This window comes from Bos mutus, chromosome X (genome assembly GCF_027580195.1).
Source record: "Bos mutus isolate GX-2022 chromosome X, NWIPB_WYAK_1.1, whole genome shotgun sequence".
NCBI classification, from domain to species: Eukaryota; Metazoa; Chordata; class Mammalia; order Artiodactyla; family Bovidae; genus Bos; species Bos mutus.
Window position 1 is genome coordinate 34232803 of NC_091646.1, and position 27516 is coordinate 34260318.

General features: G+C 58.0%; 2 protein-coding genes and 1 non-coding gene across 5 annotated transcripts in view; 1 reads left to right on the top strand and 2 right to left on the bottom strand.

The window, feature by feature from the left end:
- Nucleotides 1-14230, top strand: part of BCAP31 (B cell receptor associated protein 31) — a 29107-nt gene extending 14877 nt beyond the window's left edge. For all 3 annotated transcript variants that reach the window (XM_070366076.1, XM_014482690.2, XM_070366077.1), the window contains exons 5-8: nt 11011-11146; nt 11997-12117; nt 12912-13012; nt 13881-14230. In XM_070366076.1, coding sequence (XP_070222177.1) covers nt 11011-11146; nt 11997-12117; nt 12912-13012; nt 13881-13919 — 397 coding nt within the window. In that variant the 3' untranslated portion in view covers nt 13920-14230. The remainder of the gene's footprint in view (nt 1-11010; nt 11147-11996; nt 12118-12911; nt 13013-13880) is intronic.
- Nucleotides 14231-19033: 4803 nt separating this feature from the next.
- SLC6A8 (solute carrier family 6 member 8) lies at nt 19034-27140 on the bottom strand. Its single transcript, XM_005909059.3, has 13 exons — nt 26217-27140; nt 24559-24690; nt 23481-23730; nt 22939-23071; nt 22066-22200; nt 21855-21958; nt 21640-21764; nt 20936-21048; nt 20673-20810; nt 20481-20583; nt 20295-20395; nt 20033-20203; nt 19034-19461 (listed from the first exon to the last, which is right to left on the bottom strand). The coding sequence occupies exons 1-13, from the start codon at nt 26476-26478 to the stop codon at nt 19321-19323; spliced, it is 1908 nt and encodes a 635-aa protein (XP_005909121.2). The 5' UTR covers nt 26479-27140; the 3' UTR covers nt 19034-19320.
- On the bottom strand, nt 19750-19821 carry TRNAG-GCC (transfer RNA glycine (anticodon GCC)). The gene has a single exon. It is a non-coding gene; the product is annotated as a tRNA-Gly (tRNA).
- Nucleotides 27141-27516: the final 376 nt, after the last annotated feature.

The window sequence follows — 27516 nt, forward strand, 5'->3', positions numbered from 1 at the left end:
TCACTCAGTCTCTGGAGCCTTTTCCCTCCCTGGTTAAATGGCTGAGGATGCCTTTTCACAGGCTTGGTGTAAGGATTAAGGTGACCGGGGCTGTGTTCTTGGCATCCTGCCTGGTCTATGGGGATTGCTTCATAAACAGTGACTGTTCCTGGTATCACCCCAAGTAGTGAGAGAGTTTTGTGGGATTTTCCCCACTTGTGTGGTGGGCTGTGCCACAGAGAATGCCAGGCCTGGCCCTCAGGGTCTTAACTTTCCAGGCTGGGCACAGGGTGGGGAGAGTGAGTGCAGGGGGAAGAGTGGAAGGCCAGGAGAGGCCGGCCGAGGAAGGGCTTGGGGGGAAACACCAAGGAAGCCTCAGGGCCCTGGCGTCTGGTTGGATGTTGCTGGGGGTTCTCAGGCCTGGCTGAGCACTGGAGGCAGTAGAGAAGAGCAGCCCCCTGCGGGTGTCACTCAGTTTCAACAGCAAGTGTGTCCTTGGCCAGTCTAGTTTGATCACTCCCGTTATCCTCTGGAGTATTTTGAAGCCAATCCCAAATAGCATGTTTATAGGCAAAATAGGATTTTGGCCTATCACTTTGAAAAGAGAGGGATTTGGTTAAAAAGTTTTAAGCACGCTAGTATTTTGCATATGAGAACCTTAGAGTAACTTCATAGTAACCAACTTAGTGGTGATTGGTCACATTTCCCAGATTACTTTGCAGGTTTTGCTTATACTTTTTTGAAAGTGAACATGAAAGTGAAAGTCGCTCAGTCGTTTCTGACTCTTTGGGACCCAGGCCAGAATTCTGGAGGGGGTAGCCTTTCCTTTCTTCAGGGGAGTTTTCCAACCCAGGGATCAAACCCAGGTCTCCTGCATTGCAGGCGGATTCTTTACCAGCTGAGCCACAAGGGAAACCTAAAAAAGTATACTTTTTTACTCTTGCTGTAATCCACATCTAAATAAAATAACTGAGGGGTTTTTAAAATCTGATGCTCAAGATCATCCCAGAGATAAAGTGATTTAACTGAAGGGCTGACCTTAGAAGGCCAGGTAGAGGGATTTTTGGCCTTTATTTCCTCTTGATCTGTCAATCAGCTGCCATCATTTTCTGAGACTTCAAATACAATAGTGCTTCAGAGCTAAGCACTGAATAACAGACTTTTTGATAAGTCCATTGATTTCTAGTCCCCTCCTCCTCCAGCCAAAGTCGCCCAGCTGCATTAGTGTGCTGGTGTCCTGTGGGTGCTAGGCCCAGCAGGGGCTCTGATAAAGTGGGGACTGCGGTAAAGTGTGGGGAGTTGCCTATGAAGAGATCACGGAAGACCATCTGACATGCATTGAAATGAGCATCAGCTTCTTTTAAAATTGGATTTTTTGCTCAGCTACTTGGTTTTGGCCAAAGAATTCTCTTCCTCATACTCTAAAGGCAAATGGCAAATGAGCAGTTTGGGGGCACGGTGCCAAACAATAGGGGCTCAGTTTTCCTGATTCCAAGGTCATGGGAAGGAAGCCTGATGTTCTAGCAGGGCCCCTTTCTCGGAAGGCAGAGGGCAGGAGGCATGGAGAGCAGGTCTGTAGATGGGAAGGACTGTGAGCTCCTCCAGCCCAGCGCCATCTGACCAGTTGCCTCCAGGCTGGAAACATGCTCGCTGTGAACAAGTGTGGCTCTGTGACTGAGGAGTTGATTTTTCATTTAATATCATTTCAGTTCAGTCGCTCAGTCGTATCCGACTCTTTGCGACCCCATGGACTGCAGCACGCCAGGCTTCCCTGTCCATCACCATATCCCAGAGCTTGTTCAAACTCATGTCCATCGAGTTGGTGATGCCATCCAGCTATTTCATCCTCTGTCATCCCCCTTCTCCTGCCTTCAGTCTTTCCCAGCATCAGGGTCTTTTCCAGTGATTCAGTTCTTTGCATCAGGTGGCCAAAGTATTGGAGCTTTAGCAGCAGTCCTTCCAGTGAATGAATATTCAGGACTGATTTCTTTTAGGATTGACTGGTTTGATCTCCTTCCTATCCACGGGACTCTTAAGAGTCTTCTTCAACACCGCAGTTCAAAAGCATCAGTTTTTCAGGGCTCAGCATTCTTTATAGTCCAACTCTCACGTCCATACATGACCACTGGAAAAACCATAGCTTTGACTAGATGGACCTTTGTTGGCATGCTTTTTAACATGTGTCTAGGTTGGTCATAGTTTTTCTTCCAAGGACCAAGCGTCTTTGAATTTCATGGCTGCAGTCTCCATCTGCAGTGATTTTGGAGCCCAAGGATATAAAGTCTGTCAGTGTTTCCATTGTTTGCCCATCTATTTGCCATAAAGTGATAGGACCAAAATATTAATTTAAAACGGAAAGGCCACCAGTGGCCTCTGCGTTGGATCGAGTAGCTGATACCACCTCTAGTCCTTTGCTTTGTTCCCTGTTTGGGCCAGGCCTCTTTCCTGGGCTCATTGCCTTGCAAGAGACACTTTGCTTTGGATTGGAGTACTGTGTGGGGCTTTCCTTGTAGCTCAGTCGGTAAAGAATCTGCCTGCAGTACAGGAGACCGGGGTTCGAACCCTGGGTTGGGAAGATCCCCTGGAGAAGAAAATGGCGACCTCTCCAGTATCCTTGCCTGGAAAGTCTCATGGACAGAGGAACCTGGTGGGCTGCAGTCCATGGGGTTGCAAAGAGTCGGGCACGACTGAGTGACTAACACTTACTGGCTGTGTGGGGCACATCTTGGGTGACTGCTCCCTCCCTCTGAAAGGTTGCTTCTGCAAGCCGAGCCATGACCTCCAGAGGAGAGGAGTTCGAGCCAGGGTCAGAGACGAGGCTTAACTACTTGGAGCATTTTGTGTAGCGAAGTTTTATTAAAGTATAACAGATAGGGAAAGCTTTTGACATAGACATCAGAAGGGGACAGAATATGTCTGTTAGTAAGCTTATTAATCAGATAAGAGAGATACCTCAAGGCTGAGGGGTTTCACCAGTCCCCTTTCCCACAGTGTACGTGCATGTTTGAGATAGGATGGTACGAGGTGTCTCATTCCCCCCGGCCGTAAAACAATTGACATGAACACTGGTTTGTTGAACCATTATCAGCCCAAGGTTTGAGAAAAGAAAAAAAGTTAATCTTGAATCACTTTGAAGAAAGGCAGATTCTAAAGCGAATACATAGTTCCATTAAGAAAAACATTTCCATAAGAAAAACACTTGTGTGTGTGTGAAAGTTACTCAGTCCTGTCCGACTCTTTGTGACCCCATGGACTATACAGTCCGTGGAATTCTCCAGGACTTACTGGAGTGAGTAGCCTTTCCCTTCTCCAGGGGATCTTCCCAGCCCAGGTCTCCTGCATTGCAGGTGGATTTTTTACCAGCTGAGCCACAAGGGAAGCCCAAGAATAATGGAGTGGGTAGCCTATCCCTTCTCCAGCAGATCTTCCTGACCCCGGAATCGAACTGGGGTCTTCTGCATTGCAGGTGGATTCCCTGATAGCTCAATTGGTAAAGAACCTCCCTGCAACCGGGGTCTCCTGCATGGCAGGTGGATTCCCTGATAGCTGAGTTCCATGTAGGGTTCTAACTATTGCTTCTTGACCTGCATACAGATTTCTCAGGAGTCAGGTTAGGTGGTCTGGAATTCCCATCTCTTGAAGAATTTTCCACAGTTTGTTGTGATCCACACAGTCAAAGGCTTTGGCGTTAGTAAAGCAGAAGTAGATGTTTTTCTGGAACTCTCTTGCTTTTTTGATGATCCAGCAGATGTTGGCAATTCGATCTCTGGTTCCTCTGCCTTTTCTAAATCTAGCTTGAACATCTGGAAGTTTTCGGTTCATGTACTGTTGAAGCCTCACTTGGAGAATTTTGAGCATTACTTTGCTAACGTGTAAGATGAGCAGTTGTGTGGTAGTTTGAACATTCTTTGACATTGCCTTTCCTTGGGATTGGAATGAAAACTGATCTTTTCCAGTCCTGTGGCCACTGCTGAGTTTTCCAAATTGGCTGGCATATTGAGTGCAGCACTTTAGCAGCGTCATCTTTTAGGACTTGAAATAGCTTAGCTGGAATTTTATCACCTCCACTAGCTGTATTCGTAGTGATGCTTCCTAAGGCCCACTTGACTTCACACTCTAAGATGTCTGGTTTTAGGTGAGTGATCACACCATTATGGTTTTCTAGGTCATTAAGATCTTTTTTGTATAGTTCTTCTGTGTATTCTTGCCACCTTTTCTTAATATCTTCTGCTTCTGTTAGGTTCACACAGTTTCTGTCCTTTATGGTGCTCATCTGTGCATGAAATGTTCCCTTGGTGTATCTAATTTTCTTGAAAAGATTGGTAGTCTTTCCCATTCTACTGTTTTCCTGTCTTTCTTTGCATTGATCACTGACGAAGGCTTTCTTATTTCTCCTTGCTATTCTTTGCAACCCTGCATTCAGATGGGTATCTCCTTTTTTCCTTTGCCTTTAGCTTTTCTTCTTTTCTCAGCTATTTGGAAGGTTGTGGTGGAGAGTTCTGACAAAACATGGTCCACTGGAGAAGGAAATGGCAAACCACTTCAGTATTCTTGCCTTGAGAACCCCATGAACAGCATGAAAAGGAAAAAAGAATGGACACTGAAAGATGAACTCCCCAGGTCGGTAGGTGCCCGATATGCTACTGGAGATAATGGAGAAATAACTCCAGATAGAATGAAGGGATGGAGCCAAAGCAAAAACAATACCCAGCTGTGGATGTGACTGGTGATAGAAGCAAGGTCCAATGCTGTAAAGAGCAATATTGCATAGGAACCTGGAATGTTAGGTGCATGAGTCAAGGCAAATTGGAAGTGGTCAAACAGGAAATGGCAAGAGTGAATGTCAACATTTTAGCAATCAGTGGACTGGAATGGGTGAATTTAACTCAGATGACCATTATATCTATTAATGTGGGCAAGAATCCCTTAGAAGAAATGGAGTAGCCATCATAGTCAACAAGAGTCCAAAATGCAGTACTTGGATGCGATCTCAAAAATGACAGAATGATCTCTGTTCGTTTCCAAGGCAAACCATTCACTATCACGGTAATCCAAGTCTATGCCCTGACCAGTAACGCTGAAGAAGCTGAAGTTGAATGGTTCTGTGAAGAACTACAAGACCTTTTAGAACTAACACACACAAAAAGATGTCCTTTCATTGTAGGGGACTGGAATGCAAAAGTAGGAATTAAGGAGATACCTGGAGTAACAGGCAAGTTTGGCCTTGGGGTACAGAATGAAGCAGGGCAAAGGCTAACAGAGTTTTACCAAGAGAACGCACTGGTCATAGCAAAAACCCTCTTCCAACAACACAAGAGAAGACTCTACACAGGGACATCACCAGATGGTCAATACCGAAATCAGATTGATTATATTTTTGGCAGCCGAAGATGGAGAAGCTCTATACAGTCAGTAAAAACAAGACCGGGAGCTGATTGTGGCTCAGATCATGAACTCCTTATTGCCAAATTCAGACTGAAATTGAAGAAAGTAGGGAAAGCCACTAGGCTATTCAGGTATGACCTAAATCAAATCTCTTAGGTTTATACAGTGGAAATGACAAATAGATTCAAGGGATTAGATCTGATAGACAGAGTGCCAGAAGAACTATGGACAGAGGTTTGTGACATTGTACAGGAGGCAGTGATCAAGACCATCCCCAAGAAAAAGAAATGCAAAAAGGCAAAATGGCTGTCTGAGGAGGCGTTATAAATAGCTGTGAAAAGAAGAGAAGGGAAAGGCAAAGGAGAAAAGGAGAGATACACCCATCTGAATTTTATGTATGTAGAGAAGGCAAAAAACCCTGCAGTTTATTTCCTCCTGCTGCCTGGGGAGCTCTGGCCTCCCTACCTGTTACCCACTCACCTCCCACTCTGTCCAAGTAGCCAGAGTGCCCCCAGTGCATTTCAGCACTGGAGCATCTGCCTGGGGTGTGTGGCCTCTTTTGGTTGCTCTCTGTCCCTGATTTCAAGAAGGCAACGTGACAAGCTCGCTCCTGTTCACGGCTTCTCTTCAGCTCCAGAGGGCCTGCCGCCCCTGCGCTCTGTATCTGGCCTTGCTGTCCCCAGGGTAGACATCAGGGCTTAAGCTTGAGTTGCTGCAGGGCCTTGGCCTTTCCCCGACCCCCTCCTGTTTCTTCTGACTTCAAGGGTGAAGAGGACCTCTGAGGGCTGAAATGTACTCCTGAGATGGATGGATGGGGGCAGCCCTCAGAAAATTTTTCCCTGGACAGTTTCTGAGTCAGCTCTCCTTCCCCTTCTGCCGCCTCCTTATTTCTGTGACTCCAGACTCATTAGGGTGAGAGTTCCCTGGGGCCACTTCAGCCCTACTCTTAGACTTTGCCTGTATCCTTGGCCTCAAGCTTTTGCTGGGGCGGCACCTGGCTTTCGGCTCCTCACCAGGGTGGCCACCTCCCCACGCATCTGCACCGCAGCCTCTGTGTTGCCTTGGCGTCCACCTGCGGCCCAGGGCACCACCTGGGACAGGGTTGTAGTCAGCTTGGAATGTCAACAGGTGGCGCTGTGACCCCAGCTTCCTGCTCGCGCGGTGCAACAGGGTAAGGGAAGGTGCCTGCCCATTTGTCTTGTCCTGTCGTGTCCTGAGGGCCGAGTGACCTGGTAAATGCTCATGGCAGGATTGGCAACAGCCAGGGTGGAGCGGGGTGGCCACAGGCCTAGAATATTCCATTTGGGATGTGCGAAGACACTCCTTCTTGCTCTCTTCTCAATTCCTATGAAGCCAGCCCTCCCCTCCAGTTCACCCAGAGGAGGCAGACAGGATTGGTGGAGAGCACCTGTGAAGCATGTCCCTGCTGCTTGATATGCTTGGCTCTCTCTCTACTGCTGACTCTTGTTTACTCAACCTTTTAGAAAAGCAGGAAAGCCCTCCTCAGTGTCCAGAAACATCTTACTAGGTCTCTGGGGGTGACATTTGTCCGCCAAGGCCACTTTTGGATTCTCTTATGGTTTGGGCCCTGACGTCTCCCTCTGTTACTGAGTGTGTTTATAACCCAGACCCTGGGCCCCTCTGCCAGCCCTGTGCCTCTGGGAAATCCCTTTGGCGGTGGCTTCTCACCTGTTGTCCAGAAATGGCTAAGAATAGGTACCTGCAGAACAGGACTTGGGCGGTCGAGCTGAGCGTGATGGAGCGGGGCCAGCAGGCATGGGGAGAGCAGGCCGCCAGCCTTCTCTCTAGGCTGACTGCCATCTCTGCGCTGTTGAGACTTGGAGATTCTGAAGTGGAGCACCTCCCACCGTGTGCCCTGCTCTGTCCTGGGTCTGGGTCCCAGGGGAGACGCAGAGCATTCAGGAGACAGACAGAAAAAGGGTGCACTGATGTGCCTGAGAGGGAGTGGAGGGTTCCAGGAGCTTTGGAGCTGGATCTTGGGTAAATGAAGGGCAGGCCCAGGAGCATGGGGCCTAATGTGTCAGGGGCAGTAAGAAGTTCTAGAATGCCGACTCCTGGGTAGGCATGGGTGGCCATGCTAGGGAGTGCCGCTCTTGGTTTTTCCGGGTAACTGGCAGGGGCACCCTTTGAACTTGGGCCGGGGCACTGGGCTCTGCCCCCAGCTTTGATGATGAATGTTTTCCCAAGTGCCTTCTCAGCTACCATGGCAGTCACAAGCCTAGCTGGCTCATCACCACAGGTCTGACATGGCACCTGCTGTTGCCGTTTGCTGTCACCCTATGGTTCAACTGACGGGCAAGCCCTGCCCGTGTCAGCCTGTGTCCCCCTCGCTGCGGCCGGGCTGAGGGAAGGCTGAGTCTGGGGAGAGTCAGGGCCCTAGACCCACGTTCTGTCCTGGCCAGAGGTGTGATCTCACCGCTGCGGGGGGCGGGAGACGTCATCTGCTGGGCCCCTTCCCAGTGGACCTGGGACAAGAGGGTCGGGAGATTGAGGGTGCTGTCCCGGGCCTGAAGGCATCTGTAGCTGGGCAGCCAGGTGAGGAGCAAGTGACACGGTGATGTGGGGAGATGATCAGGAATAGCAGGGACTGTGCAATGGGCGGAGGGGACCCTGGGCATTCAGGAGAGGCTTTGAGGGGAGAGCAGGCTGGCTCTTGAGTCATCAGTGAGCGCGCTCCACCAGGAGGGGGACTGGCGAGGGCTGACATGCAGCGGCATGGAGATGAGGCAAGCGAGGACTGGTGTGCTCACGCACAGCCAGCGGTTCGGTGTTACTGGAGCAGAGGGCCATGCAGGTGGGGAGGGGATAAGAGCCAGCTCACCGACGGCTGTGTGCCAGCCAGAGGCAGTAGGCGGGCATCAGGGATCGCAGCAGAGGGGTAACATGGTCAGACTGTCTTGGAGAAGGGTCACTGGCTTTCCTTCGGGTTGTGGTTTGCAAAACTGTATGATCAAGGGTAGGGAGGAGGCCAGTTAGGAGCTGTTACAGTCACCAAGGAGAGAAGCAATGAGGCCTCAGGAGGACTGGGGCCCCGGGTGACATGCAAGTCCGAGAGCTCAGGTAGATCAGCGATGCCATCTACTGCAGGGCTGGTTGGCTTGTCTTGGATGGACTGAGTCGGCCATGCCTTGGGGGGACACAGGAGCCACCAGAGGGTAGGCTGCCGGATGTCAAGATCTGGCCAGGATCCTGAAGGCAGGCATTTGGGGGTGTTGGAGGGAAGGGCAGGGAAGAATTGCAAGGGGATGACCTGTGAGCCGCCCCAAACGCTACAGACAGGCTGCTCCTGGGATGCAGCGGTTACTGCTGGTGGCGTGGTCAGGGCAAGGCTCAGGTCAGTGTAGGTTGGGGCGTGGAGGGGCCAGGGGATCTGTGAGGAGCTTGGGCTGCTGGGCAGGAGAGCCTGGAGGGATGAGGCTCCTGGCGGAGGGAATTACCCGGAATTGCCAGGGGCTGGGTTGGAGGAACAGGTCTAACAAGAAAGGAGAGGACAAGGATGAAGACGGTTGGTATGAAAGACATGTGGTGGGGGCAGGGCCCTGATCCTGGAGGCTCCTGACCTGAATCGGGGAGGCCCTCACGGTGGGCAGTTCTGGGGCTCGGTACCACGTGTTTGCTCTTGCTGTTCACCCTGGTTCTCCGTAAGTGGGGCTGGGCCCGGAGGGCCCCGAGCAGAGCTGGGCCTGGCCTTCCTGGCTCCTAGAGCGGAGTGACTCCGCTGTAGTCACTCACAGCCCTGCCGCAGTCGGCCTGTGGGGGCCGGCAAACAGGGAGTGTCACTTCGGGTTGGCCCGCCCTGTCATTGCCAGCTGGGTCTGCCAGGTGGCACACGTGCCCTCCCCCCCAACCCAGTCTCCAGCTGGGAGGAGCAGCTGGCTCCACCCCACCAGGATCGTCTGGGGGCTGCCTGTGGGCTCGGGGTTGAGTGAGACTTGCCTTTCCTGCAGGGCTCCTCCGGGGACCGCCACTCTGCCTGTGTGCCTCAGGCACATTGCTTCTCTCTCTCTGGCTCCCGGGGCGCTCGAGAGGTCCCTGCATTTCCAGGGCTCCAGCCTGGTGGGGGGCAGGCTGGTGGGCAGTCAGGGCTGAGACAGGGAAACCTGAGCCCCAGGCCACGAGGTCCCGCTCGCTAATTTTAGAGAGCACATGTCACTGGAAACTCTCCCTTCCTGCCAGGAATCAGTCGCCTGGCTCTCCCCGTCCTGACAGGGGCCCCTGGAGCCGCTCTCTGAACCAGGAAGCGTGATGGGTCCCTCACAGCCCCCATGAGTCGCTTCGCCTCGGGCTCATCCCTGGCAGGGGCTCGGCCAGGGCGAGCTGGGCGTCTCGGCCCTCCCGTCTCTCCCTGCTCCTCTCAGCCGGTGTGAGTAGCGGGTGTCCACAAGAGCCCTGAAGAGGCCGGAGATGATGCCTCAGAGCAGGCAGCCTCGGTTGCTTTGTCTCCTAAGAGTGAGCACGTCGTTGGGGAAATACCCTTGCTGAGTCCTCCCCTTGCCCCTGGGGCCCTGGCTGTCCTGCACCCTCCTCGGGGCAGTGACTGGGCAGGTCCATCCTAGCCTTTGCCCTGCTATATTCTGTACTCCAAGGCCAAACTTGCCTGTTCTTCCAGGTGTTTCTTGACTTCCTACTTTGGCATTCCAGTCCTCTATAATGAAAAGTACATCTTTTTTGGATGTTAGTTCTAAAAGGTCTTCATAGAACCATTCAACTTTAGCTTCTTCAGCATTTTGGGTTGGGGCATTGACTTGGATTACCATGATATTGAACAGTTGGCCTTGGAGACGAATAGAGATCCTTCTGGCTGGCAGCAGCGTGGCTGGTCTGGACCTGAGATGTGTACCTGGGCCCTGATCCCTTATCCTCTGTCCCCCTCACCCTGGGAAACCTCAGGGTGGTGATCCTGTCTAACACATGTGCTCTGGCAGCCGCCTGTGGACTGCCTATGGGAACGGCCTGAGGAGAGGTGTCTCCATCTTGCAATCGCCCTCGGGTGTGGTTCCCTGGAAACTGAGAACATGGCGTGGTTGCCAGCTCGGGCCTTGGGGTCAGAACGGGCAGGAGTGCACATTCCAGCCACATTGGTTTCTGGCTTGTAAGCGATGGCTTCAGCAGCCTGAGTCTCTGTTTCCCTCTGTAAAATGGGGGCAGTGGTAGTGTCTGCCTCCCCAGGTGGCCTGCACGATTCAGCTGGCCCGTTCGAAGTGCCCCCAGCACGGGCTGCTCTGGGTGATCAGGGCAAGTGCAGCCTTGCAGCAAGGAAAGGGGCATCGGGGCTGCTTTGGCATGTCCGGGCTCCGCCCTGCAGTGCCGGGTTCTGGGCCTCCAGGCTGGACGTAAACCCGGTCCCCCTTGTCCTGTCAGGCCCCTGCTGCCTGTGCCTTCGAGGCTGGAAGAGAGCCTCAGGGCTGCAAGCAGCCTTTTGGGGGCATTAGCAATCATGGTGGCGGAGGACAGCTCCCAGCTCCATCTCCATCTTTGCCCTCATGTTGGCTGTACGTTGCTCTTCTCCAGGCTGGCGATCCAGAAGGACAGGTCTCGGTTGGAGGCAGGTAGAGGGTGGGCGCAACCCAAAGAAGTTCATGCAAGCCATTTTTTTCTCTCCCTTCGTTTTATCAACAATTATAGTCTGCTTAGACGCCTGGTGACTCTCATCTCCCAGCAGGCCACGCTGTTGGCCTCCAACGAAGCCTTTAAAAAGCAGGCAGAGAGCGCCAGTGATGCAGCCAAGAAGTACATGGAGGAGAACGACCTGCTCAAGAAGGTGAGTTGGGTCCACCTGACCCCCTTCCTTCCCCTCACCACGAGACATTCTTCGTGGGCCTCGGAAATATGTGACGCTGCTGTTGTCCGAAAAGTGAAGCAGTCAGGCGGACGAATGGACATTTTTCGCTGTGGAGGGCGGGTGTCTGGGAGGGGTCTGGGGGTCATGGTGGGCAAGGGGGCACCCCGGCTATTCTGTTTGCCTCCCTCTGCTATAGCCAGGTCAGACTCTTCCCTGATAAAACCTACTCCCTAAGGAGCCGAGCCCTGGGCTGCGAGCATGGGGCAAGTTAGCACAGAAACACCCAAGACAAGACCCCCCCCCCCACCGCCCTGGTCTTCCTGAGGATGGCTATCAGCTGGGGATGAGGTGGGGCAATCCTCAAAGGCTTGTCTGAGGAGGTGAGGTGTGAGCCAAGCTGGGGAGGAGGAGATGGACGGAGCTGGATTCAGAGGCAGAAGACAGTTGGCACAGCAGCGCTGTGTGGGGGCTTGGCTAGAGTGAAGGGTGGCGCTTGGGGAGAGGGAAATGGGAGGGCCTAGGTCAGTTGGGGGTGACTGGCCACAGTCCCCAAATGACAGCAAGTTGAGTTGTTGGCTAGCCTGGGGGTAAACTCGGAGGAGCTGCTGAGAACGGAGCCAGGGCAGGCAGGGCATGTGGCCTGTGAGCTGTAGCAGGTGGCTGGGAACACACAGTGGCCTGATTCTGTGCTGACATTTCCGAAGGGGCAAGTGCCCAGGGCAGCTTGAGGAATCCCAGCTCAGTGGCGAGGACGGACCAGGCCTCCTCTCCCTCCCTCCCCCGTCCCCTCCTCCACCTGAGTGACCTGGATCCTTGGCGCTCTTCCTAGGAAGCTGGCGGTGTCACCAAGTTGGGTGGCAGGGACAGCGAAGTGAAGGTGCAGGAAGAGAACAGGAGCCTGAAGGCTGATCTCAAGAGGCTGAAGGACGAGCTGGCTGTCAACAAGCAAAGTGAGTGCTACCCTCAGGTCGCCCGTGGCCCCCAGAACTCTGGAGCCTCCGCGGGTGGCTGCCGCACCTTCTGTGCCAAAGGATTCATACCAAACTCGCACGCAGGCTGAAGAGCTGGGCAAAAGTAAACAGTGGCTCCCAGCTCGCCCAGCCGAAACCCAGCTGGGGTTGGCCTCAGCCATCGGGGCTTCGTGGTTTAGCAGTCTGTGTAGAGTCCCAGCAAGGAGGGCCCAGGCACCCCAGAGATGCAGGGGCTACCTCCAGAGCATCTCAGCCAGTGCCAGGCATGGGGAATGGCACTCTGTGTCTTGTCAGCAGGGGCCTGGTGGGTGGGGAAGGCAGGCTAAACCAGAGCTGCTAGAGATGCTCCCATCTGCTTTCTTCGTAAAGCCCTCTCTTGACATGTCTCTTGTTCCCAGCTTCAAGGCTGGGGTCCTGCTGCTCTTGCCCCGAACCTTTTCAGAATGTTTCTCCCAGGCCCCCAGGCCCCGTGAAGTCACTCCTGCTGAGAGCCACACAGGGTATCTCCATGACAGGGTTTGGGGGGAGGGAGCCCTAATGTCTTCCTGTTGCTCCGGGTTTGTTGGCCAGGCCTCTCCCACTTCTGGAGACTCGCCTTCTGGATGCTTCCACAGCACCTGGTGGAGGAGTCTTCTTGAGAGGAGGGGTCTCCCAGACACTCTCACTGGGGACGGACCTGGGGCAGCCACATCTGCTGTCTCCAGTAAACGGCACTTTTCTCCCTCAACCTCATCTTTTCATTTTCCTTCCTTCGCCGTTTGTGCTCCCCCCAGAGCTGGAGAAGGCGGAAAATGAAGCTCTGGCCATGCGGAAGCAGTCTAAGGGCCTCACCAAGGAGTACGACCGCCTGTTGGAGGAGCACACGAAGCTGCAGGTCAGCCCCTCAGCCTCCAGGCCGATCTCTGTCCGCTTGGCGAGGCCTTGGCAGCAAGCTGGCTGCAGTCTCTCCCAGTTCCCCTGATTTTCTCTAGTGCTGCTCCAGCCAGCGCCAGTCTGGACCCCAATAGCCGGAACCCCTCCTTGGGTAGGAGGGCTGTGGCCTGGCAGATGGCTGTCACTTAGCAAGGTGGCCTTGGTCTCCAGGCCAGCCCTTTGCACTGTGGGCCTTCCCAGCCTCGTGCCCAGCATCAGTGCCCTTGAGAAGAGTGCCTTTCCTGCCGTGTACCCCTGGTGCACAGTTTTGAGCCCCCCTGACTCCTGTTCAGGTTCACTGAAGGGCCCCAGCAAGTACCAGAGAGATTCATGGGAAACTCCCCTCCCTGCCCCAGGCCTTCCCTGCGCTGGGGCAGAGAGCAGGGAGCATCACAGGTCCTAGTCACTTGCCCTGTTTCCACATGCTCTGGGAGACCGGAAACTCGGCATGAGGGCTACGGAAATATCCCTGAACTCTGACAGCTTGACTGAGTGCTTGGGGGCCCAAGTTGGGGTGCCACAGAGGGTGGAAAGGCTGTGCCCAGCCCCCAAAGGAGGACCAAGAGCTGAAGTCGAGGGCAGGCTTGAAGGCAGGACGCGGGAGGGACTTGGAAATGTGGAGGCCACCGTGAGGATGAGGAGGGGTGCAGGTGAGGCCCGGGAGACAGGGCTGCTCAGGGGGGGCTTCCCAGGCTTGTCGGCTGCCTGGCGTGTGGCGAAAGGGGTGCCCAGCCAGGTCTTTGGGGCTGAGGGCACTGGAAGGCAAAGGGGAGGGGTGCACCCTGGCCTTCCCCCCCCCACCGCTTTGCAATCTTCTGTCCCCTCTGCAGGCTGCGGTAGATGGCCCCTCGGACAAGAAGGAGGAGTGACGCTCCCCGGCCGCCTGCGGCCGGCTGCCGCTGCAGGGCCCAGCCTCGCTCGGTACCGCCACTCTCTCCTTTGCGCTTCTGTTTCCTCATGCTGCTTGCTGTTCCACGCGCTGCCTGCATTCCTTAGGGGACCGGGTCCCCCCAGAATGAGCCAGGCTGCAGCGGGGCTTGCTTCCCACTGGGCTAAGCCCCTCGATGTTGCGTGCTGATATTCTGGGCTCCTAAGGCCCCCCTCCTTCGGTCCTGCCGCAAGGCAGGCAGAGCAGGAAGGATAGCTTCTTGGGGGGCAATAAAGTCTGTTGTGTTATGTCTGTGCTGCGTGCGTGTGACTGAGGCCCCCTTGTGATCCCCCCGCCTGGACCAGCTGAGACACTGTCCAAGCAGGCAGCTCGGACAGAGACTCCGGCCCCAGGCTTGGCCCCAGAGGCCTGCAGGACGCTTTTCCCTGCCTTTGTTCTAATTCCCAAAGGCTCCCTCCTCCCAGGCTGGGTGCGGGCTCGAACTTGCCCCATCTATGCCCTGCCTTGGGCACCCCAGGCCAGGCCAGGCTTGACGGCCACGCAGGGCATATTGGTCCTGTCATCTCCCTGGGCCCAGGGGAGCTCGGGAGACGCAGGGAACCCACTGGGCTTCCGGGTGGCAGCCTCGCCCGCCTCCTCTGGGTCCTGTTCATCACATTGAGGCCAGATAGAGCATGGCAGAGTGCCACCAGTCCCTCCCTGCCCTGCCCCCTCCTGAAGGTTTCCAGGATGACCTCTGACTAATGCCGGCGAGAGCGAAGACGTGCCCTTGGTGGTGACCTATGCCTGGCCCAGGGCAAACAGAGGAAGTGGGCAGAGCCTCCAGGTGGCTCTGGGGTCCCCTCCGCCACCCCATGATCCTGCTCTGGCCTGGACACCCCCTGGGCTGGCTTGGCAGGTGGCCGCCATCAAGGAGGCTCTAGTGTTTTTCTGCTGCTTCTGAGGACTGGGTGAGGGGGGTTGGGGGCAGGTCAGAGGTGTTTTCTGTTGGCATTCGGGGGCCCCTGGAAACGGGTGCAGACAGCCAGCCTTGAGCACCAGCTTCTCCCACCGGGCTCAGGCTGGTGGCTCCCTTAAGCAGTGTTCTTTGCCCATGTTCTTGTGGGGAGTGCCACCCCCGTTTCCGGTGGCCTTCTAGGTGGTGTCTGCCGCGGAGGGAGGCTGCAGATGACACCCTCTGGTTGCTATGCCAAGGCTGAGAGCTTGTCCCACTTTTCCAGGAAGTGTTCCCTGACTACCTCGGCCTTCCTGAGCTTGCCTTGCTCTGAACTCCTGCAGGCCAAAGTCCGCACCGTGGGCCCTTAGGCTCTTCCCCGGGCTGGGCGGAGGGGAAGCAGCTAGCTGGGGACGAGAAGAGAGTGACGGGGATGGCCAACTCTTAAAAGTGGGAAGCATGGTGCCCACCTCACTTAAGACTGGAGGGCCAGCTGTGGGCACTGCCCCCTCCAGCCCATTCTGAAGGCTGCTTTCAGCCGGCAGCCTCTGCTCAGAGTGGGGCTGTAAGCCACTGTACCCAATAGTCTTCCCTGCCTTGCTTGCACCTCTGGTAACCTCGTGGGCACCACAGGGCTGGGCTGATCCATACCCTGACCTGTCTCTCCCACTGCTGGTCCGCATGTTCTCTGTCTGCTGCAGGGACGGGTTCCCTAGTTAACAGGACCCAGCCAAGCAGCATGACCTCTGTCAAGTGCCCCTTACTGCACTGTTGATGTTTTCTGACTCTTTGGTGGCCTGGTGGCAGGTGGCCTGGAGGCCATTTGGCAAGAGGTGACAAGGATGTGAGCCAAGGCACGGCTACAGCTAGAAGAATGGAGATGTGAAGGAGCTGGTGTGACTCAGGGTCAGAAGACCCCCTGGAGGAGGAAACGGCAACCCACTCCAGTATTCTGGCCTGGGAACTCCCCTAGACAGAGGAGCCTGGTGGGAGGCAGACACGACTGAGCACATGCAGGGTGGGGAGTGGCGAGGGTCTGGGGCGGTAGGGACTGTTGAGTTGGAGGGTGCGAGGGCCTTCTTGGGAAAGCCACACTGGTGGTGCTGAGCTGCCAGCGCACAGGCTTCTTGGGGTTGTAGGTGTGGCGAGAGCAGAAGCTTGTAGGATGAGGAGCCTTTCAGAGAAGGGTGGGACAAGGGTTGGGTTGGCAGGCCAGGCGTTGGCACTGCAGGGGCTGGGCCACCATCTCGCCAGGGAGGCATCTCTGCCAGCTGAGGCTCCAGAGGCCCAGGTTGACTTGGGGTGGGGCCTACTCAGCTGATATTCCTCCCCAGGCTCCGGTGACTTGCACCCTGTCCAGGTTCTCCTTGGTGACCACCAGAATGTTTGCTTGTGACTGGCACAAGCCAGAGCCCACCCCTGGCTGTCCAGTTAAGAGCTCAGGCCCTCCCCTCACTAAGGGGTCGCTGCCTGGCTAAACGGGGAATGGCCTGTGAGGGACTGAAGAGGAACCAGTTGTCCGTTTTCTTTGAAGGGCCACCCCATCCCTTCTGCTCAGGCTGGCATTCAGAGCAGGCAGCCGGTGCCCTACCTTGACGCCCACCCCAGGAAGGCCCGCCTCAGCTGATAAGCGGACTGGCCCTGGCCACCTGTATGTCTGTGTCTCACCCCATCCTCCCTCCTGTTATTCTGGATGGATCCTGAATGGGTTTCCTTGGTCTACTTCTTCCCCGCCACACCTCTGAAACCTCGTGCCAAAGCGTGTGTAATCTCAGACTTCCCCCGGAATCATTTTCAGGATGGCAGTTGAATGGCAGTAAGTGCACTTCCGTCGTGTGCAGCCATCCCCATTGCACATCTCCTGAACTGTTCCCTCATTCCAAACGGACACTGTCCCCATTGAACACTAACTTCCCCCCTCCCCCCCACTTTCTTGGAATTGCACTCCTCAGAGAAGTCACACAGGATGTGTCTTCTGGCTGCTTTCTGCCACGTGTCATGTCTCAGAGGTTCATCCATCTTGTTGCAGGTGTCAGAATTTCCCTCATTTTTCAGGATGGAGCTCCTTTTCTTTATTCCTCTTTGCGGAGACGGGTTGCTTCCACCCCTTAATGCCATCCCGATCAGGTTTTTGCCTTTCCCTTCGCCCCAGATTTCTCATCCTGTGTGATCTTATCACCAAAGCTCCGACAGAGCCCATCACCCCCTCCTCCCTGACACCTGGAGGGGATGGTGGGCCCTCACATGTGTGTTCTGGGTGGTGGAGGGGTGTCCCTCCCAACTTTCCTGACTCTGCAGCCAGCTCCCCCTCTGCTCTGCCACATCCAGAGTGTCCCAGGGCCCCAGGGCTCGGTGCCTGGGCCAAGGCTCCCTCTCCAGCTGCCCAGGGACTCATCCAGGCTCGGGGCCGTCTTTATGTAATGAGAACTTCCAAAGTTCTGTCTACAGTGCAGACTTTATAGAACTTCAAACTCCTTGTCTATCTGCCGACTAGACATTTCTACTTGGTAGATAACACTGTCCCCTCTGAACCTCGTCTCCCTGGTGCAGAGCCTGGCAACACCACCCAAGAAGGGGTCCCAGCCATCCACAAACCTGTTGGTTGTTCAGTTGCCAAGTTGTGCGCAACTCCTTGCAACCCTACAGACTGCAGCATGTCCACAGGGTCAGTGATGTCATCCAACCATATCATCCTCCATCACCCCCCTTCTCCTGCCTTCCATCTTTCTCAGCATCAGGGCCTTTTCCAGTTAGTCAGCTCTTCACATCAGGTGCAGGCAGGTCACTAACCTGGTGACTTTGCACCTGCTAGTGCCCTGGTCCTGCCCAGTGACCAACCTTCCCCCGGGCCCTACCTGCTCTCAGAGGAGCACCCTTGAGAAGCTAGAGCCTGGACTTGACACCCACCTTCCCTGCTTAGTGCATTCCTCTTTAGTGGCCCTTGGTCCCCAAGTATGTCAGCTCCCTGCACTGTTCCTGGAACTGTGCCAGGTGTAGAGACCTCAGAACCAACACTTGCCCAGGGAAGCCACTCAGGGTGGGGAGGGCTCACACCCCATCATCCCCTGACTGCCCCCCCAACACCTGACAAGCAGGAGCCAGCTTTGGAAAATGACGTCTTTATTGCTGTTTGCAGTGGCTTTTAGCACAGTAAGGGCGTCCCCACTGGACCCTGGCCCTCCCCCAGCCCCACCCGTCCAGCCCATGTCAGGGTGTGAGGGAAGCCCCTCAAGGGCCCCCTCAGGACTGGACGTGACACGCAGGGTTCAGTGAACCTGACACATGGAGGATTTGAGACATGGACAGGGTATCAGCCTGAAGCTCTCAGGTGGGAGCCATACCTAGGCTGGTGCCCACCTTGGGTCCCTGCAGTGGTGGTGCCTGTCCCAGGTGGTGCCCATCCCAGAGGGCAGGGTGGGGGCCAGCCTGAGCAGGCCAGGTGGGAAGCCACGGGCCCCCATGGTGATGCATCAGCCGACCCTGCCGACTTGTGGGGACACCCAGTGAGGCTCCCCCCAACCTTGCACTTTTCCACTGGTCTGGGGCTGGGGACTGCACATGCATACCCACACGACGGACTTGCACACTTGATAGCTTGAAGCTTCTGTTTTGCCTATGAAAATTAGATCTAGAAATTCACACTCCTTGGCTGGGGGGCAGAGGTATAAGAGGGGCTGAAAGGGATGGGGCGTGGCAAGGAGAGGGACATTGGGGTGTTTCTCTTAGAAATATACAAGCAGAAATCTCTCAAGTTTTTATAAAATGTGCAAAATACAAGCCTCATTTGCCCACAGGCACAACTTACACCTGGTATTCACCATTGCTGAGAGAGAAGAGATCTATACCCTATGTACTCACACACACGTGCACTCATACACAAGCTCACACAATTGATATTGGTGGCAATTGGCGCAGGAACCAAAGGTCCCGTTGCTGGCTGGCTCTCTAAGCGTCTAGATCGGGGATGGGGAGAGGGGTCTAGCCCAGCTGAAGTATCTGCCTTGGTTCTGTGGCTGTGCGCCCCACCTTCCCCCTCTGCTCTCCAATCCTGGGCCCCACGCTGCTACCTCTGGGGTGGGGGCCACCCAAGGGTATGTTGGGCAGAACCTGGAGAGGCAGGCAGGGAGCAGGGGGCTGAGGTGAGACTGCAGTGGGTACTAGCAGGGGCGGGGGGGGGGCGGTGCGCTGGGGAGCAGCGTGTGCACCAGCTTCGTTATGGGGGCGGGGAGGCATCTATTTTTGGTGGGTTGTGGTATTTTTTTGGTGTTTTATTAAAAATGGAAAAAAAAGTGAGTTATAAGCACTCTGGTGCTTCCTCCCCTCCCCCCACCCCAGGCAGGCAGACCCCCGTTGAGTGGCAGGGAAAGGCAAGCCCCCCGGGAGGGGTGGGGGGGGCTAAAGCAGGGATGCTATGGCTACAAGAGGGGGAGCTGGTGCCGGGGGCCCGTCACATGACGCTTTCCACCACCACCACCTTGCTGCTCTCAGACACTGGGGTCAGGGTGGTCAGGCCCCTGACATCCGAGTCTTGAGCTCTGTATTCCAGGTGGTGGAGGCCCCAGATGGGCTGCGTCAGGTGCTGCCAGCGCTGTGGGAGAGAGGGGCGTGCCTTGAGTGCCTGGGGAGGGGCCCCTGCTCACTCTGGGCCTCTGGCCACTTCCCGCCACCTGCCACCAACTTGGAGCCCCAGGCCTGGTCACTGGCCAGGCTGTGACGCCTGCAGTAGGGAAACTGGGTTCAGGGGAGGGTCGAGTGAGTGAGTACAGTCACTCAGTTGACTGCGACCCCATGGACTGTCACCCACCAGACTCCTCCGTCCATGGGATTTTTCCAGGCAAGGGTACTGGAGTGGGTGGCCATTTTCTCCAGGGGGATCTTCCCAACCCAGGGATCAAACCTGGGTCTCCCGCATGGCAGGCAGACGCTTTACCATCTGAGCCACCAGGGAAGCCAGTGTAGGGTTGAGTGGCTGTAAAAACAGAGGCTGGGGACAGGTCTACATGACCAGAGTCCCTGGAGGGACCACTTGTTTTCCATCTATACCCCATCGAGGGTGTCCCGGGCACCTGTCCTGGCAGCTGGCAGGATGGGCACCCTGGAGGTCCTGTTTGGACCAAGGGGGGGGGGCGCGTGGACAAAGGGAGGCATGGGGCACTGACCTCAGCCATGGTCCCCTTGGCCCTGAGGAGGCAGCCCAGGAGGTGGAGGGGCACACATAGCATGGAGGAGAGCGCAAAGGCCCAGCCCACGGCCTCGCCCCACCACGGGTACACGTAGGTATTGTTGTAGACCAGCGGCTCATGGTAGACCACGTTGAAGATGAAGATGCCCTGTGGGTGAGAGAAGCTTGGCACTCATCCCCAGCAGCCATGGCCGGCTGGCCCCTGGGTGCCCTGCACCCTGCCTGGCCTTCTCCCTTACCATGCACACCAGTGGGGTGAAGAAAGACCAGCACCATTTCATCCAGGGGCAAGGTCGGTACCCGATCATGCAGGCCACATCATCCATGAAGCGATCAGCTCCTGCAGAGACGGAGGGCCAGAGCTCGAGACGCCCACCACCGCCCCTGACTGCCCCAGCCTGGCTCGCCTGTTGACCCCAACCTACCGTACACCCAGGCGACCACCACACACTCCCAGAAGGCCTGCCAGAGCAGCGTGGTGCCACTGGCTGAGTAGTAGTCAAACAGCTGGAAGACATACATCCCGCCCTGTGGAGGGGGCCGGGTCAGGGGGGCTGGTAGCTGGCCGCCTGCAAGGCGGGGTAGGGGTGGGCAGCCCACGTCCCACTCACACTCACATCAGTCACCATGGAGAGGTCGATGACAAAGCAGATGGTGCAACAGAGGGCCACGGAGATCTCCCTTTGGAATCGGAAGTAGTAGGAGGCTGGGAGGAGGTCCAGCAAGCCAGTGATGAAGCCTTCGACACCTACAAACTGTAGCCGGGCAACTCAGGCCAGGCCCCTCCCCTGCCCACCCACTGTCTCCTGGCGCCCAGGGTGCCCTAGGCCCACGACCACCCCCCATCACACACCTTGTAGGCCCATAACCCCTTGCAAACCTGGCTGTCCAGACCAAGCAGCAACAGCATGAAGAAGAACAGAGCTGCCCAGAGTGGGGCCACGGGCATCAGCGTGACGGCCCGCGGATAGGCGATGAAAGCCAGGCCAGGCCCTGAGGGAGAAGGTGCGGGGTGTGGACATCCAGAGCCCCCCACCCACATCTTGTCCCCCACCCCACCCTGTCCCCCAGCACCAGGGTAATGAACTACGGCAGGGTACCCTGTAGACAGAGGCCTTCCCACTTGTGGCAAAGCATCACCGGGCCTCTCCCACCCCTGTGTGTGCGCCATGCCAGGGACCATGATGGCAGGTTCCCGCAGGCCCTTGGTAGACTGACACCTGTAACAGGGATGTCTGGCTCAGCCTTTGGGGCCTGGGTTCCAGTAGCCATTGCAGTCACAGGTCCCCACGGACCCAGAAAAGGCCACCCTTTCCCTGGGCAACACTCTGGCAAGCAGGACACACCCCGAGGCCCCTGGAGAGAGAGAGATGGGGGCTTGGGGCTCTGGCCCTGAGCTGGAGGCACATCTGTGCCTCCCAGTTGCTCAGCCAGGCCTCCTCCTGGCCCATGCTGATGGGACAAATCAAGTTGGACTTTTCCCCATTTCTCACAATGGCTATTTGCGTGTGTTCATATCCGTGGTACAGCTGCGGCTCCAGAAGCCTGGCTGGGGCTTGGTGGGGCAGGGGGGGGGGTCTTTACCTGATTCTGCTACCTTGGAGATGTGCACGCCCTGTTCTGTGGCCATGAAGCCCAGGATGGAGAACACCACGAAGCCTGCAAAGAAGCTGGTCCCGCTGTTGATGAGGGCGAGTATGATGGCATCCCTGTGGACAGGGGAACACTCAGGCTCTTGAGACTGCCTGCCGCCCACAGGTGGGTAGGGCAGGGCAGGGGTGGCCGGCTGCGGTGCCTACTTGTAGCAGTTGTTGTTGAAGCGATTGTAGCTGCCCAGGGCGGTGAGGGCCCCCAAGCCGATGGCGTAAGAGAAGAAGATCTGTGTCCCTGCGTCGATCCATACCTGGAGGTGAGACAGGGAAGAGAAGGTGTGGGGAGCCCTGCTGGGGTGCCTGTCTCGACCCCGTGTCCCCGGCCACCACCGTGTCCCCTCCCTCTGCTCTCCCTCACCTGAGGGGATGCCAGCTTCGACCAGTCAGGCTTGAGATAGTAGATGATGCCATCCAAAGCGCCAGGTAGCAGCACTCCGCGCACCAGCAGCACAACGAGGACCACATAGGGGAATGTAGCGGTGAAATACACGATCTGGGGGGGGTCGGGCTGCTTAGAGGGGGGTCCTGCTGGGAAGGCCGCAGTACCCCCCATGCTGGCCACTCAAACCACCGCCCCCTACCCTGCCTTCTAGTCAGAGCCATGGCTGCCAAAGGAGGCTGTGCTCAGCTGGGATACCGGCAGCCCCAAAACAAGCAAGGTTAGCTGCAGGGAGGGGGCCAGGATCAGGTCCCATGCTTCCTGGGCCCCTGACTCTAGGTCATGTGCTCGCAAGGTCCTTGGGATTAGAACTCAGCCTGCCAGAGACAGGTAAGAGTGAGATAACACTGAAGGCGTCTGCCTCCCAAGCAGGTCTGCCTGCTCAGCAGGCTGTCTTATTTTGTGTCTGTTCAGTGGTCCCGCCAGCCGGACAGTGGGCCCCCAAAGGAGCAATGTGTCCAGGCTCCCCGCTGGGGTCCTCTAGGCCACACATCAGGGGATAGAAACAGGCAGTAGACCGGGTCTACCCACACCCTAAAACTGACCAGAACCCTAAACCAGAGCTGGAATCAACAGAAACTGGGAGGGTGGGAAGGTGGGACAGGGATGCCCCACCCCCAGGGAAGGGGCAGCCACTGTGGGGGCCTCTCCCCCTCCACTGGGTGGGGCTCTGGGGCTGGACTGAAGTACAACCCCTGATGCAGTCACCTCCTGTGGCAGCAGTGGTCCCTGGCAACTGCACCCCACGCCCAGGCAGTGGTGCCCAAGCCCCGGGGTCTCCCCCGGCTGTACCTTGCCTGTTGACTTGACCCCCTTCCAGACACAGAAGTAGACCAGCACCCAGCAGGTCAGCAGACACAGGGTCACCTCCCAGTTGAGGGCCCCTGGCACCTCCAGCCCTTCAGAGAGCCGCAAGACTTTGTTCCTGGAGAAGGAAAGCCTGTGAGAGTTGTGCCTGCAGAGGCCAAGAGACTGGGAGAGTCCTGGGTGGCATTGCTCTTCTGGCAGGGCTTGAGTCTAGCTGGTCCTACTGGTGCTTCTGGGAGGCCTGTGTTAAGTCCCCAGCCTGGGGTCCCTGCAGTCTGTGTGCCCGGACCCCCAGGCAGCCCAGCGCCATGCCATCCCCAGTAGGCCCAACAGCAGTTCCCGCTTCCCTCCCCAGGCGGGCAGGCACAGCCTGCTCTGCATCCCTGGTCGCATGCCTCCAGGGCAGGGTCCGGGACACACCCATGTGCATGTACCTGTACGCGCATGCACATACACACATGCGCATACACAAGCTATGTGCAGGAGGCGAGACAGACTAGGCCTGGCTCCGAGGTGCTTTGACTCACTCCCAGAACTCGATGACCGGGGACCGGCGGTCAGCAAGCTGGTCACATGTGAGGTTGGCCATGGTGGCATTGGCACAGTCTTCGTGGCGGAAGATCTCCACGCAATCGGGAGTGTTCCACGTGTGGCCACACGTGGCCCAGGGCAGCGTGGTGGTGAAGGACTTCACCAGATAATAGAAGCCCCAGGCCAGCACCATGATGTAATAGGTGTTGCAGTAGAAGACGATCACCATGGAGGCGTAGCCCAGGCCTGGGAAGCAGGGAAGAGTCTCTGTCCAGGCTCATCCCTGGCCAGGCCCCATTGCTCCCACGATCTCCTGACCAGGCACTGGTGATCCCTGCTGGGCCCCTAACATCCTGCTCCTCACATCTGCTGACTCTGACCCCCCTCAGTGCAACCAGACCCTTCTGTTGCTGTCCACCCAGACCCCTCCGAGCCCCCAACTTTCCTTGTACAAGTGCCCCATGCCAGGCAGACCTCTCAATCTGTGGCCAAAAATCAGATCCTCCCCCAGCCCCCTGCTTCCTCCCCAGCCCTCGGACAAGCACACATCCCATCATGAGAGGCAAGTCCTGTTTCCCTAGTCTCACACCTGTCATCCCCTGAGTCCCACTGCCAGCATGATGAGTGAAGGACGGGCAAGCCTTCACCTGTTTCCCGCCCCTCCCAACAGCAACCTCCCATACTCAGCAGCTGGGGGGTTTTATGGGGACCTGGGGCAGGGTGGGAGACAGTCACCCTCTCAGGGGCAACCTCAGCCAGTCACTTCATGAGTCTGTGCCACAGCCTAGGGTCAGCTCCTTCGGCTTTTCCTGCCATCGTGTCTCACACCAAGCCACCCTCCTTCCAGCCCCAAGGGTGGTGGGCAGGGCTTTCTCGCCCGGCGGGGAGGGGAAGAGGTCCACCACCAAGGTCACCCAGGTAGGTGGTCTTCAAGTCCTCGCAGCTTGAGGGCCACATGCCAAGCCTGGTGCTCAGACAGGATGAGGTTTTCTGTAGTGGGTACCATCTTTGTCCCAGGGGTGGAGAAAGGCAGAGGTCCGCGGGGGTCACACAGGAGCTGCCAGGGCTGCTCACCTTTGAACAGGGGGCAGATATTCCAGACGTTGATGCTGCCGGCCTTCATGAACTGGCCCAGCGAGATCTCCAAGAAGAAGATGGGGATTCCTCCAATCAGGGCGATCAGGACGTAGGGAATAAGGAACACACCTGGGGGGACAAAGCTGGAGGTGGGCACTTGCACAGGGTTGCCCCTTGGCCAGGCAGGGGACTTGACCAGAACTGCGGAAAGACAGTCCAGGGCCTTCCCAAGCCCTGGGGTGTGGGTGGAGCCCCACCTTCAGGCTCCACCCAGGCCATGATAACTTCCCACTGAGTGAATCAGTATAAGGGGTGGCCGCTGACTCAGGAGCCCAAGGTGAACAGTCTTGGCGGGGAGGCGGGGGGGCAGGCACCGAGCAGAACCCCATTTCCTTTTGGTTTCCTGAGAGCCCCTTTCCCCTATAGGGCTTTGGCCCCTACTCACCGAGGGTGAGCTAACTAACGGGCACGGCAGAGACACACACTTGTGGATACAAGCCACCCCTTGAGCTGCAGTTTGCTGGGCGGCAGAGGAAGGAACTGTGAGGGCATGAATGAGTGTGCATGCTCATGCCTGTTGGCTGTGGTTGGCACTCGGGCCCGGGGACCCACTGGGGTTGGGTAAGGGAAGGGAGCCTCTTGCCCGCACATCTGAAGGCCCAGGAAGAAGAGGGTGGGTGGGTGGAGTTGTCTACCAGTGAGCAGAGTGCAGGGTATGTGAAAGGGTTGCTAAGCAAGGACACGAAGTGAGCAAGTTGGGGGAGCCTGGCAGGTACAACAAGACAGGAGCGCCCAGGATGGGGGTGGGGGACCCCTCCCCTCCAGGCCCCTGACCCTTGGCCCAGCTCGCCAGGCAACTACTCAAAAGGCTAAGCTTTGGCTGCCGCTTGGCTGGGCCCGTGGTCTCTGCATCCTCCTGCTGTGACCTTGGGCCAAGGCCTTTGCTCTGAGCCTCAGTTTCCCGCCTGCTGCCTAGTCCCTGCGGCTTTTCCCACCCCACCCCTGGGGCTGCTTTGCAGTCACAGGACACACGCGTGCCCATCGCTGTTGCTAAGCTGGGCTGGGGCGGGCAGGCATGGGGTGTGCATGCAGTGTGTCCAGCAATGGCGCCAGGCGGCCCGGGCTGCCGGCTTCCCAAGCCTGGCTCCGGCACCCAGTGTTCCAGGCCCAGGCTCGAGGGGAGGGGAGGGGAGGGGAGGCAAGAGGAAGAGAGAGAAGGGAAGGGAGGGGAAGTCAGGGGGAGGGACAGAGTGGCCCATTGTGTGTGTGTTCGTGTGTGCACACGTGGGGGGCCCGCACAATGTGCCACTTGTGTGCCTGATCGGAGGGGGCATCCAGGGCTCCTCACCTCTGGAGGCCTCCCCCCAGGCGGGAGGCCTCGCCTGGCCACCTCAGTGGCCAATCACTTGCGGGTGTTGGTGCTGGGGTGGGGGGCCGACACAGCTCGAGGCTTCCTTCGCAGTCCCCCTCCCCCACCACGTTGCCAGGCACATGACCGGCCAGGGGGGTGGCCGCCCGGCTGGGCCACCGAGCGGCGACGGCGGGTGAGGGGCGGCCCCCCGGCCCTCCCCTTCCCTCGCCACCCCGGGGGCCTCCCCACCCTCTGGACTTCGCCCTGCCGCCCCAGTGGGGCTAGGGAGGGGCCCGGCGCTCACCTCCGCCGTTCTTGTAGCACAGGTAGGGGAAGCGCCACACGTTGCCCAGGCCCACGGCAAAGCCCACGCACGACATGATGAAGTCCATCTGGCGCGTCCAGGTCTCGCGCGGCGGAACGGCCAGGAGGCTGCCGGGCGCCCCCAGGGCTGCGGGGCCGTCGCCCTTGGCCGGGGCTCCGTCGGGCCCGGGCGCGATTAGGGGGCCCTTCTTCTCCTCGCCGGACACGCTGTAGATGCCGTTCTCCGTGCTCTTGTTGGCCATGGCCGGGGGCACGGCGGCCCGCGGGGGCGGGCGGGCGGACAGGCGCGGGGTCGCCAGCGGCGCAGGGGGGGATAAAGGCCCCGAAGGCGCGGGCCCGCCGGGGGCCGAGGACGGCCGGACCGGGGGGTCGGGGCGGCGGGCGGGAGGCGGGCGGGGTGCGGGACAGCGGGGGCGGCGCGGTCAGAAGCAGTCCACGAAGCACTTGAAAGTGAGCCTAAAGAATCTCATGTGTGTCGGGGGCCCGGGGGCTCGCGGGCGGCGGCGGGGCCCGATCGGGCGGCGGCGACGGCTCCCGAGGCTCCTGCCCGCAGCTCCCGCGGCGGCGGCGGCGGTGGCTCGCCCGGCCTGAGGCTCAGCCTAGCGGGGGCGCGGGCGGCATCCGCAGCCCCCTGTCTGCAAGCGGCGGCCGGAGCAGGAGCAGGAGCAGGAGCCTGCGGCCCGCACCTCCCGCGCGCTCCCCCCCCACCGCCCGCTGCGGCCCGGCCCGGCCCGGCGCGGCTGCCCGACTCGCCTGCGGCTCCCGCGGCGGCGGCGGCCTAGGCGTTCGCCCCTCCTTCCCGGCGGCGGTGGTGGCGGCGGCGGCGGCGGCGGCGGCTTTAGCCGCTCTCCGGGCCGCAGCGAGCTCAGCGACTCACCACCGTGTTCTGATCTCGCCTCTCCTCTTTGGCCGGACTGCTGGCCGCTTATGAACCGTCTCCAAGGTGACGTCACTCTCGCCCCGCCCCCCGAGGACGGGCCTCGCCCCTCCCCCTCCGCGCGCCCTGGTCACCCCGCCCACCTCCTCCCGCCCTTCTCCAGAGCCAGAGACACTGCTCCCGCGGGAGGCCGCCCGCTACCTGGGGCGCCCGCCAGCGCCTCCTTCCCGGATCCCAGCCGCCCCTGATCCCGGGTTCCTCCAGGCCCGGAGCACCGTCCAGCCACCTCACTTGCCCTTCCCGCTTCGAGGCCAGCCGCTGGCCCGGCTACCTTCTCGGACATCCTGGGGCGCCCCGCGCCCCAACCTCCTTGCAGCCTGGCCCATCTCTGAGTCCCACCCGA

Excerpts from the sequence above, each read along its gene's own strand:
- SLC6A8 (XM_005909059.3), bottom strand. The coding sequence starts at position 26,478 with ATGGCCAACAAGAGCACGGAGAACGGCATCTACAGCGTGTCCGGCGAG. Across the intron at positions 20,811-20,935 it reads TGCTTGGTCTGGACAGCCAG|TTTGTAGGTGTCGAAGGCTT; the intron begins GTTTGCAAGGGG and ends GCCCGGCTACAG. Across the intron at positions 20,584-20,672 it reads ACCTCTCCATGGTGACTGAT|GGCGGGATGTATGTCTTCCA; the intron begins GTGAGTGTGAGT and ends CCCCCTCCACAG.